This window comes from Octopus sinensis, linkage group LG2 (assembly GCF_006345805.1).
Source record: "Octopus sinensis linkage group LG2, ASM634580v1, whole genome shotgun sequence".
NCBI lineage: Eukaryota > Metazoa > Mollusca > Cephalopoda > Octopoda > Octopodidae > Octopus > Octopus sinensis.
This window is the reverse complement of record NC_042998.1, coordinates 134,441,726-134,454,829: the sequence shown is the minus strand read 5'-3', so window position 1 is coordinate 134,454,829 and position 13,104 is coordinate 134,441,726. Positions and strand designations below refer to the sequence as shown.

The 13,104-nt window shown below is 37.3% G+C and overlaps 1 protein-coding gene across 2 annotated transcripts in view; it reads right to left on the bottom strand.

Annotated features, from left to right (window-relative positions):
* Window positions 1-3,100: 3,100 nt before the first annotated feature.
* The window catches only part of LOC115232657 (3-oxoacyl-[acyl-carrier-protein] reductase FabG-like), a 54,594-nt gene continuing 44,590 nt past the window's right edge, over window positions 3,101-13,104 (bottom strand). For both annotated transcript variants that reach the window (XM_029802673.2, XM_036499462.1), the window contains one exon: window positions 3,101-4,089. In XM_029802673.2, coding sequence (XP_029658533.1) covers window positions 3,299-4,089 — 791 coding nt within the window. In that variant the 3' untranslated portion in view covers window positions 3,101-3,298. The remainder of the gene's footprint in view (window positions 4,090-13,104) is intronic.

Genomic DNA, 13,104 nt, shown 5'->3' with positions numbered 1-13,104 from the left:
ATAATAATAATAATAGTAAAACGCATAGCTAACCATCTTTCTACATTTGAATAAATTAACAAACGTAATACTACTGGTCTTAGCAAATTAATTTACTTTAGACTTGAAAATTTTGTCAAGATCGTCCCCTTATGATAAGGGCAAATCCTTTTGCCCTCTTTGTACGGATGAACAACTGTTTATCCTTTTTCCAAACACACACTTCTCAACACCTATAAAGAATGTGTTTATAGGCGTTTACGTTGGAGAAAACACACTTTCAGCTATTTCAAATAATATCTGCTCCCCTTTGCCTTATTATATCTGTATTTTTCACTTTATTCTCTTCAATCCACACGTCCTATTCTTTCCTTTATCGTTTCTATCAATTTGTCATTCACCTTTCTATTTGTTTAGTCCTCCATTACTTCTTTAATTTTTTTCTTTCCTCTTTCTCTTCCTCTCTCGACTAAGACGTCAATTTTCTTGACGGTATTTTAAAAACTACTAGCGTTCTCTATCCACTTTTTTTATATATTATAATTTCTTACATTTGTAAACATGGTTTATTAATTCTTTCTTTATCTTTATCTTTATCTAGTTTCAGCTCACAAGCTGTGGCCATGCTGGGGCACCGCCATTTGGTGTTGCTACATGATTTTACTTCACGAATGCTTTTTAGCAATTGCCATTTGGTGCATGAGAGAGTTCGATGCAGCTGCCCTCATCTGCACCTCCTGCAGTGAAGTTGGTTCATCTGGGACACCTGACAGGAAGAGATCCAGTTTTATTTTAAAGACATCTGCATCCACCCCATGCAAGTCTCTTAGGTTCTTCGCCAGGATATTGAAGAGCTGTGGGCCTCGGAAGCCCAGGCTATCACAGTATCTTGTCCTACATCTTGATGGCAAATTTGGAGTCCTTGGCACTATGCAGTGGCGCCCAGTTCTGGCATTTGTGTAACTCTCGATGCCAAAGTTTGGGACAAGTCCTTCTAGGATCTTCCAGATGTATATTATGGTATATCTTTCTCGCCTACGCTCTAAGGAATAGAGTCTCAATCTCTTGAGTCTTTCCCAATAGCTTATATGCTGCACAGAGGCTATCTTCGTGTAGCTTCGTTAGATCGCCTCAAGTTCTGTGATTAACTTGACACTGGATGGTGACCATAGCTGAGAGCAATAGTCAAAGTGGCTTAGGACAAGTGTCCTCCAGAGGACCATCATGAACACTGTTATTTATAATATCCACCTTGATGAGATTGATACACTATTCCACCTTATTTTTCCCTTCCATATTAATTTAATGTATCCATCGAAACATATATGACGGTGATATAAATGATTTAAATATCATCTTGTTCGTTTGTTTTCATTTCTCTTATATATATTCTATCTGTCTGTCTGTCTATCTATCTATCTATCTATCTATCTAATAGACACACGCATATGTATGTATGCATATATATAGGCGCGCACACATGAATGTGTGGCAAGAAGTTTGCTTCCTAACCTCCTGATTCCAGGTTCAGTCCCACTAGATGTGTCTTCTGCTATAGAGGCCTTGTGAATGGATTTCGTGGACGGAAACTGAAAGAAGCCCGTCGTGTGTGTGTCATTGTGTCAGTGTTTGTCTTCCACTACAGCTTGACAAGTGGTGCTGGTGTGTTTATGTCCCCATTATGTTGCGGTTCGACAAAAGTAACCGATAGAAAAGGTACCAGACTTTAAAAAAGGGGTGGTGGAAACGTACTGGGATCGATTCGTTCGACTAAAATTCTTCAAGGCGGTGCCCTAGCATGACCCAAGTCTAATGACTGAACAAGTAAAAGTTAAATGATATATATATATATATATATATTATATATATATATATATATATATATATATGCATTGTGTGTATGTATGTATATATATCTATGCATGTTCGTATGTATGTATATGCGTGAGTATGCACACACACACACACACACACACACAAACACACACACACACACCACACACACACATAGTGTTCGTCCACCAAATAGTATTCACGAAGTATTACCTAACTTGAGACACTTGCCCAAAGTCTCGCTCAGTGGGATAGAACTCTGGCACCATGTAGTTTCGAAGTGGACTATCCACACGATTATGCGTACGCCCTTGAATCCTTCGTTCGGCAGCCTGACACATTGCCAGCCACAACAATTAATGTCTCTATTTATAATAATAAACAAGATCATTAGATAGTTTATAAGATTAAACATATAAATCTCTTATCTTGGAAACATATTTCTTCTGCATTTACAGTCTTCTACATGTATTCTTAATTACTCATTTACGAATGCTGGAGCTTTGGAAATATGCCAAGACAAGAATTATAGTAGGTATTTTTCTCTTATATATTCTCTAACAATTACAGCTTGAATTATATAGTCAAGGTTTTTTATTGTTTTATTGATTAAATAATAAATCAACTAATTAATAAATAACAAATGCTTAATATTTAACTTGTTATTTCTTATTCCAAGTAAATTAAAGACTATCAGCAGATGCTTCTGTTAGCCATTCCATTTACCAGTACTTCACCAAAATTTAGATACCTCGTGCACTTTTATAAACAACTAGCAGTATCGCCCGGCGTTGCTCGGGTTTGTAAGGGAAATAACTATAAAGCATTTTTAGAGAGTTATAGCCAAAAAATAGCAAAAAATGCATTAAAAATGGAAAAAATATGATGGTAAATTTTTTTTAAATCGTTGACTCATCGTAGACATTTTTAGAGAGTTACTTCACTTATATTTAAAAAAATATGCATTAAAATGGAAAAAAATTATGGTAAATTATTTTTAAAATCGTAGACTCATCGTAGACGCGCACTAATACCCAGAAGGGCTCGATATGAATCACGACTATAATATACCCGGTTTTGGTTAAACTGCACCGCAAAATGTGGGAGTAGTTAGGAATCTAAATCGGAGTAGACAGACACACAACCTTACTTTTATATATAAAGATTTCAACAAATTGTTTGGGGAGGCAGAACAGAGTTTCCACGGTGCATGGTAAATATATAAAAAGAAAAAATATCACAGATCAATATTTCCTGGAATCAGTACGATGAAAATAGACGAATACCGTTAAGAAAAATATTAGTTGATTTATTAAACCACCAAATGAATTTTGATTATATAAAAAAAGCTCATCGAATAAACTTTATTCTCTTTATCAATGCATTTAAGATGAAAAATTATTAAAATATATTCTAACTTTGAATATAACTTTTCCATAAAGTTCTGAAAAACTCAGAGATAGCTTTTAATTATCTCTTTTTAAATTCACTGCTTCCCAAGACTCAAACCTCCATCAAAAGGAATGGTAGCACCGGTGAGAAAACTTGCTTTAGGAGAACATAAATATGAAATAAAATCTCCTATTTCTTCAGGTTGACCCCATCGACCCATCGGTGTTCTCTGGCAACCAACATCAGGACCCAAAATGCTTTCTCTCAGTTTCCAAGGTTTCGTTTGTATGTATCCAGGAACAATGCAATTACAAGAGATTCCCCTCTTTGCTAACATTTTAGCATAATGACGAGACAGATACTCAAGTACACATTTCCCTGTACCTGGCATCATATAACCTAGTCGAACATGGTCATTGATATTACAACCAGGGCTTGACAAGCAGACTATATAGCCATGACCATCTTCCATAAACTTCATTCCCGTTTCTACTAAACGTATGAAACACTTAGGATAGATATCTTGGTAGTAGTCGTAGTATTCAAAAGTACTAAAACAAGTATTCGGGTCCTTCGAAAAAGAATTTGGTTTAAAAAGTCCAGCAGTGTGAACAATAGCAGTGAGCTTGCCGTTCATTTCATTCAAGCAGCTAAAATACGAATTCACAGTGCCTTCTTCACAAACATCTCCGCTAATCGTCCGAACTTCGATGTTGAAATCTGTCTCCAATTCCTGTAAGCATTTCTTGGCATTTTCACTGTCAGAAAGATAACCAAGAATTAAATTATAACCTTGAGAAGCAAGAGCTTTGGAAGTTGCAAAACCTATGCCACCTGTTCCTCCAGTAATTATGGCAATTTTTTGCCGGTCTTCATTATGGTTACCTAGAATATACAAATACAAAGAGAGTATTAAAAGTTTATACGAACAAAATGACAAATGCAAACACACAGAGAGAAAACCTTCCTATGTTGTCTCACTCTACATAATATAGATAATGGCTAAATATATCAACGTATGTGGAGGCACGTGAGCTTTGTTGTTAGAGCGTTGAATTCATGAGCGTAAGAATGTGGTTTCGTTTCCTGGACCGGGTGACGCGTTGTGTTCTTGTGTAAAACACTTTATTTGACGTTGCTCCAGTCCACTCGGCTGGCAAAAATGAGTCATCTTGCGACGGATCGGTGTCCCGTCCAGGTGGGGAATATATACGGCATGGAAACAAGGAAATCGGTCCTATAAGTGTATACGACTCAATAAGAGTCTTTATCCCGTATGTCAACGTATACCTGCCTTATTGTCTTTTAGTTTGACATCAATTATAACTGATGACATTGATGGTCACAGACAGAATGATTTTTGCCAATAATTCTCAACCATGGTTCAAAAACAAAAAGAAACAACAACAATACATACACATACATTGATATTGTTACGCCGTCGCTCAACTCAACTCAACTCAACTCAGGACCCAAAGACCCTAGGCCTTCCGGGTCGATAACGGGCCCTAAGTCAGCCACGACGACTACGCTCAGTCAAACGGAAGTCCATCACAGAAAGCGGAGGTTGACAGCGAACGCAAACCAGAAACCGAAGACAACAACAAAGGAGAGAGACAGCGGAGGCAACGTACAATTTAACAATTTATATACTTCACAAAATCAATTAAAACATTTCAAATACATTTAACTACAAGGTTAACAAACATTTAACAGACCGTGCACAGAGTAAAAAAACAATCAATGGCATTTAGCAAAATACAACGTCCGACTTTTCTAAACAAATCAATTGGTTGACATGCAACACAATACAGAATCAAAACAATCGAAACAGTCTTTCTCGTTCTTTTCACAGTTTACAGTCTCTTTCTCTTTCCTTTCCTCCTCCTTCCTACTCAATGTTGTTTTTCTTTTAGAAACACATCTGTTACAGTTCTTTTAAAATTTCTTAATTTTCTTTTCAGCAGATTATGTCACAGATTCCCCATATTTTTACAATCAAAACATCAAAGTTCAAAACACAAAATCGAAACGTAAAGAAACAATACCGGCACAAATTCCATCCGCAACACTTTCTGAGCCTACTACAAATTTTCATCTCGCTGTCTGACCGTCTCTCGTACCTGTCCCTTCACTGTCATCTACCTTCTTTACTACCTCTATCTGTCTCTCGCGGTCTTCATCTCTTGGCTGCTGCCTGTCTTCCTCGCCTCTTGCCAACTCAACTCTTTTCCGGCCTCTCGTTGTCTGACCCACTAACACCAGTCCGTCGCATTTAAAGGGTGGAATTTTATTTTTTTTTTCAACTTTCCCTGACCGTGTAGGGATCAGAGATCGCTTCCTAAACTCATTATTTTTTACCGTTGCCGTTGACAGGACAAATGATTATTTTTTTTCCCCGTCGTCCTGAAAAACTGGAGCGCCGGTTCAACTCCAACCAACGGAACTAGGGCATAATGTTTTCCCGTTAATTTTACCTCCGTAACACTATACTGACGTACCTTTATAAAATTTCTAAACTTTTACTCATAAAAATGGATCACTTCAAAATTTATGGTATTTAAGTTAACATGCGCATATGATGATTGTCAAACTCATAAAATATGAAAAATTTATTGCACGCACATATACAAGGGGACGCTGAAAAGTTCCTGGTTTTAAGGGTGTTGCAAACGGCCTGGCTGGAAGGCCAACCCCCGAGTTCTTTTACAGGGCTTAGAAAAGCTGAAGGATAGCTGTAATAAGTGTGTGAATCTGAGAGGTAAAAATGTAGAATAAAATCATAATTAACTGATCTCCCCTGTATTTTCTTTTACCCAAAACCAGGAACTTTTCAGCCCCTCCCCCCCGTATACTATGTACGACATATAACGAATTCTGTACTAAGCATATAGTACAGGCATGTGTATATGTATGTGCGCTTGTGCGTGGGTATGTGTGAATATATGTACATGTATGTGTGTGTATATGTATATCTACCTCTTTGTGTATATGTGTATGTGTGCTTGTGTGTGCGTGTGTGTGTATGTATATCTACCTCTTTGTGTATATGTGTATGTGTGCTTGTGTGTGTGTGTGTGTGTGTGTGTGTATGTGTGTGTGTGTGTGTGTGTGTGTGTGTGATTTATTGATACTTGGGTTTCCCCTGTCACTACTATGACTTTTCCGTTTTCGATTTTCATAGTTATTAGTTGCTGTGAGCCATTTGCTCTTATTTATTTGCTATAAAAAAAGCGCTAAGTCATTTCCGTATTGACATTCGTAACTGTATTTCTCTCAAGTATACTCATGTCTTTATTATGCCGTTTTTTATCCTCAGGTCAGCTCTGATTGCACAGACCTATGGTGAAAGACAACTACTTCAATCGTGACTGTCTACTCTTTTCTTTTACATGCATAATGTATTCCTGAAGTATATTGATATACCTATGATCCAATGTAATTTTGCCTTTTACAAGACATGATTTAGATGCTATTTCGAGCAGGTCTGTAAAGACGCGTGACCTAGTGCTGGCCTAGCCAACTCGAATTACACTGCGGGACACTTTAGTCACAGAAAGTCTTTTGAGGGCCGCTTGAATACTGAGAGTTGAAAGCATTTCTCATGCTATTATTACAATAATGAATGAATGAGCGTTGATTCAACATGAAATTTTATCGTTACAAAAACAGTAGTATTTTTCTTTTTTACTTTTCATTAATTTTGATAAAATTTTTAAAATGTTTGTTTAAAATTATAGGCGTGTGGTAAGTAGCTTGCTTACCAACCACATGGTTCTGGGTCCAGTCGCACAGCGTGGCACCTTGGGCAAGTGTGTTCTACTATAACCTCGGGCCGACCAAAGCCTGGTGAGTGGATTTGGTAGACGGAAACTGAAAGAAGCCCATCGTATATATGTATATATATTTGTATATGTATGTGTGTGTTTCTGTGTTTCTGTGTTTGTCCCCCCCCCCCAGCATCGCTTGACAACCGATGCAGGTGTGTTTACGTAACTTAGTGGTTCGGCAAATGACTCCGATGGAATAAGTACTAGGTTTACAAAGAATAAGTCCTGGGGTTGATTTGTCGACTAAAGGCAGTGCTCCAGCATGACCGCAGTCAAATGACTGAAACAAGTAAAAGAGTAAATAAACCCATTTCAAAAAAGTATCAAGCGGGCCGCAAGATAAAATTCTGCGGGCTGCATCCGGCCCGCAGGCCTTACGTTGGCCAGCCCTGACCTAGTGCTTAGGAACTTGGAGTCACGATCATAAGGTCGTGGGTTCGATTTTTGAAGCGGGTGCTGAGATGTGCCCCTGAGTAAGGCGCTTAATTTCATTTTTTTTTTGTCAGCTCAGCTGAAAATGAATACCAGTCGAGTACTGGCGCAGTCTTATTTCTTTCCGGCTGGATGTTCCACAGGGTCAAGAGGGTTGGGAGATGGACGAGACGGTGCTTATGTCTGTTTGAGACATACTTAAAATAATTAACGCCAGCATCATTATGCTGTCAAGTCATACTCTCTTGCGAGTGATAGCTGTGGTTTTCTAGCCATAGAGGCATAGTTTGATAATTCTTGATATAATTATTAATATTCATATGGGTACAAGTATTATTGTTGTTGTTGTTAATTGTGTTCTCACTATGCGTACAATAGCTATTATTAATAATGTTCACGCTACCTTCACCAATAGAAGTATTACCTGCAGTAATGGTATTATTAATATTAGTGGTATACTTTACGTTCTCCGTTATATTTCTGTTCCCCCTTTTTAGGTTTTTTAGGGTTATTGCCGTAAATATTGTAATAGTTCATATTTCCCAAGTGATTGTTACGGAGGTTGTTGTTGCTGTTAAAAGTGATATTAGCCACATCTATATCAATACTAATACCAAGGAAACAATTACGAGAACCCTTGTTGTTATAAAAACTATAGCGGATGCCACGACGGGATTTATCAATGCTGTTGTAGTAGAGATCCAAGCTCTTGTCTATTTGATGCAGATCTTCAATCTATCCAATTCGAGCATTTACAGTCGTTGTTCCTGCAGACTTTTCTCCCACTAAACGGCTTCACCCAAATGAAAGATGCAGTTTTTTATTATCTGATCTCTCTCGGGGAATATCTATCTATCTATCTATCTATCTATCTATCTATCTATCTATCTATCTATCTATCTATCTATCTATCTATCTATCTATCTATCTATCTATCTATCTATCCTTGACTATGATTCTATGAACCGTAAAAATTAATACAGAGAGTTGCTTATTTGTAAAAAAATATATAACATGTGACTTCATTGACCGAGGTTAACGTGGTCTTTTCCGTAGGCTTTTCTTTCCACGGGTAAACCTCACCTGTCCTCCCCTTTACACTTTATATTGACATTTCTGTGATAACGATCCCTATTGATCGATTTTTTCTTTTTCCTTTTATTTTTATCCCCCCCCCCTTATTTTTGCTTTCCTCTTTCTTTCCTTTTACGATCCCTTTTGATCGAAAACCAAATCCCCTTTTTTTATCCCCAAAAAAGAAAAGCTCTACCTTGTAATTTGTCCCGTCTGTGTGCAGCCCTGTGTGGCTAATAAAGAAACACATCTATCTATCTATCGATCGATCGATCGATAGATAGATAGATACACATTTACATGTATGTATGTATGTATGTATGTATGTATGTATGTATGCATGTATGTATGTATGTATGTATGTATGTATGTATGTATGTATGTATGTATGTATGCATGTATGTATGTATGTATAATGCATGTGCGTGTTGTGCGCACGCCTTCACTTATATACAGCAACTATTAACATTATGGTGCGTGTAGGCGTGGCTGTGTGGTAAGACGCTTGCTTCCCAACCACATGGTTCTGGGTTCGGGGCAAGTGTCTTCTACTATAGCCTCGGGTCAACCAAAGCCTTATGAGTGAATTTGGTAGATAGAGACTGAAAGAAGTCCATCGTATATGTGTATATGTATATATTTATGCGTGTCATTGTGTCTGTTTGTCCCCCACCGTCGCTTGACAACCGATGTTGGTGCGTTTATGCCCCTGTAACTTAGCGGTTCGGCAAATGACTCCGATAGAATAAGTACCAAGCTTACAAAGAAGAGGTCCTGGGGTAGATTTGTTCGACTAAAAGACGGTGCTCCAGCATGGCTGGAATCAAATGACTGAAAAAAATGAAATAATATATCTTCTTTTTTTACCATTTTTTAATACTTATTTCAGTCATTAGACTGCGGCCACGCTGGGGCACACACACACACACACACACACACACACCACACACACACACACACACACACACACGTGTTTATATATGTTTAGAAGGTTGCTTGGTATGGCCGGTCAGAGAGTGGCCGTTGGCTGTATAAGCGACTGGTGAGACTCGAGTGGCTGGAAGCACATAACCTCTCTACAACTTCTAAATATATTATTGCTCTACTGTTTTAAAGTGTGCTTCTCTTTCGGATGTATGAGCTACTGACGATACACACATACATACATACATACATACATACATACATACATACATACATACATACATACATACATACATACATACATACATGCGTACGTACATACATACATACATACATACATATATATATGCATGTATATATACATGTAGATGTAGGTACGTACATATATGTATGTATGCATATATTTTATTTATTAGATTATTGTATGACTGAGCGCCCTCGCGTCGTTTCGTTTCGTTTCTTTCCTTTCTCCCAGTATGCTTTTATATATATACTACCGTCAGAAATTAATTAGCACCCTTGATTTGCTCTTCACTCAAGGTATGTGCTGTCACCTAGTGGCCATATCTCGAACTATTGCTTTGTTGCGAGTTCACTGTTGCGCAGAACGATGACGTAACTTTGTTTGCAGAGCAGTTTGAGAGTCTACAGCCTTATGATGTTGACATAGCAGTGCAACAAATTGGAGTGCGGATGCAGACAAATCTTCCTTTGTTTAATAGATATAGGTAGCGCCTCGCAAGGACCGAAATCACACCATACTAAGTTTTCTCATCGCGTAAGACGTTTTGAACAGCTCATAGGTTAATTGATTTAACCTATTTAATGTAGAAATTTGAGAAGTGCTAATTAATTTCTGACGCAAGTGTATATATATATATATATATATATATATATGTATATATATGTATATATGTATATAGTTAATCCAAACATGAACAAAGAGAAAACAACGACGCAAAGACGTGGAACAAGTATAGTGTTATTGGACGCTCAGGAAAGGAAAGAAAGAAGGAGGATTTAACGTTTCGAGCGGAGCTCTTCGTCAGAAACATAGAAAAAGGAAAGGTCCAAAAAAGGGAAGACGAAGAAAGAAAATCACCAACGATACACACGCGGTCACACACACACACACACACACACACACACACACACACACACACACACACACACACATATATATATATAGGTATGTATGTATACATACATACACATGTGTGTGTGTGAGTGTATGTACATCCCTAGATACATAAATATATACATACATTCAAACATACATACATACATACATACATACATACATACATACATACATACACATACATACATACATACATACATACACTCACACACACACAAGAATCTATAGTTAGTGTTTGAAAATTGCATTCGTCTTCACTCTGTTTTCAGCATTATGGATGTACATGTGTGTGTGTGTACATGTTGAGTCAGCATATTCACACACACACAACACATACATTTATACATTGATCACTATTTATAAATGTTCTCTGTTGTCGGTTGTTTTTTGTTCTTCATACAAAAGCATTTAAAAGCGCCCGCACATTCGCACGCTTACACATACACACACACATCTCTTTAATACAACAATGCTTTATTCAATACCGGCTTCGTTTATCATTCATACATCGCCAGAACTCCCACTTCTCTTAAATTTCTGCCACACCACTTCGTAGTTTTTGCAGTAAACTACCATACATATCACTATCATTTAATCATGCAGCAACATGTTCAGAATTTCATTTGTATTACTATGTGTTAAACAATAAAGTAACAAATTCGTTGCGGTTAGCAACGATATGGAAGGCTTTTAACTACGACCCAAACAAACCTACTTTCGTTAGACAGTTTTTTTTCCTTCATTTTTACGAGTCTGGTAGGTAAGCAACATATCTGACTGGGTTATCTCGTAGGCTTGGTTGAACGGGCTTTAAATTCATATATATATATATACATTTAACGACCTAAGTTTAATGTCAAGATGCATCGGATAAACGAATGGGTGAAGAAGAATATCAATTAATTATTAAAATGGTCATTTATTTATATGGCTATAATGTTAGTCGTTACAATATAGAACGTACAGCTTCTTCGATAGTTTGTGTACACGGCTTGTTTGTTGTGATTGTAAATAAATTGTCTTTAGTACCGTGTTCATTGTGTATGATAGGTAGCTTCATCTGTGAGTTACTACTAAAGAGAAATAAAGTAATAAAGTCTAGTTGATCAGCATACTGCGAGATTTGTTTTTCGACCAAAGATGGGTCGACCCAAAAAGAAAGTAAGCTATTTGGTTTCACGTATTTATATTCTTCGTAACTAAATTAGATCAAGTGAAAACAAAGTATCTTTCCTTTCTAATCAAATTTGAGTGATGAATACCTAGAGAAAGAGCAAGAGATTAGCTTATACTCATAAATGTCTTAGCGCAACAGGCTAAAACAATAGGCCGAGGACTCGTAGTTAAATGTGGATTCGATTTCAAATCCTAGCTTAGAAACTTAGAAAGTTGGTAGCTGTTTGCCACACACACACACACACACACACACACACTATTCATTAAAGCGAAAAATATTCACAAACTCTTACTCAGAGTTTCGTGTGACCATTCGTAGCAACTGTCTGACGAATGGTAGCGTGAAACCCCGAGTAACAGTTTGTAAAGATTTTTTCAGCTTTAGTAAACAGCACATTAAGCTACCTTTGGTATTCGAGTACTATTTTTCCATCTTGAGTTGCATCTACGTGCTTACTTGTGTGTATGTGTGTGTGTGTATATCTATATATGTGTGCGTGTGTACGTGCCCACGCGTATTCAGATTATGCAATAGAAACAGCTCTATAATGTAAACATAGTCAGTAACATGTATTTACATGTCTTGTTTTTGACGCCTGAAGCTGCTGTTCTTTATCCGGTAAAAATCACTTTAAAGACGTCTATATATGTGTGTGTGTGTGTGTGTGTGTGTGTGTGTGTGGTGTGTGTGTGTGTGTGTGTGTGTGTTTGCAGATAAGGTTGACTGGGTGTTCGGAGTGCCGCCTTATTTGCCGTCGTTAGTCAGTCTGACGACGGTAGGTAAGCTACAGTTTCAAAGTCACTGTTAATCTTTTCCTTGTAAAAATAAATAAATATGGTACTTTGCTAAAAATCATTGTGTGATTTTTAAAAATTTAACATTCTACTAATAAATAACTATTATCAACAGAAGTGGTATTAATACCAAAGGTAATCTTTATGCGAAGCTTAAAGTGGATATTTTGTTAGAATACCGAATACTGCATCATTTACCGAAAGTCTGTCACTGAGGAGAACGAGTAGGTCGAAATAACGGGATCTGGCTGTTCCAGCGCTTGTAGCAAGATGACTCCCGTCGGTCAACGATATACATACGTATGTTTTTATGCACCATGCGTCCGTATGAGGCGTCCTCTCAATGTAGATAACGCAGCATTCAGCATTCAAACAAAACATTGACGTTAACTTCTATGTAAAGATTGCCACGTGATATTTGACTGTGATATATATATATATAGCTTTACATAAAAACATTGATGTCTATATCTATTTACCTATATATACACACGCACATAGATACTCGCACACACACACAAATATGTG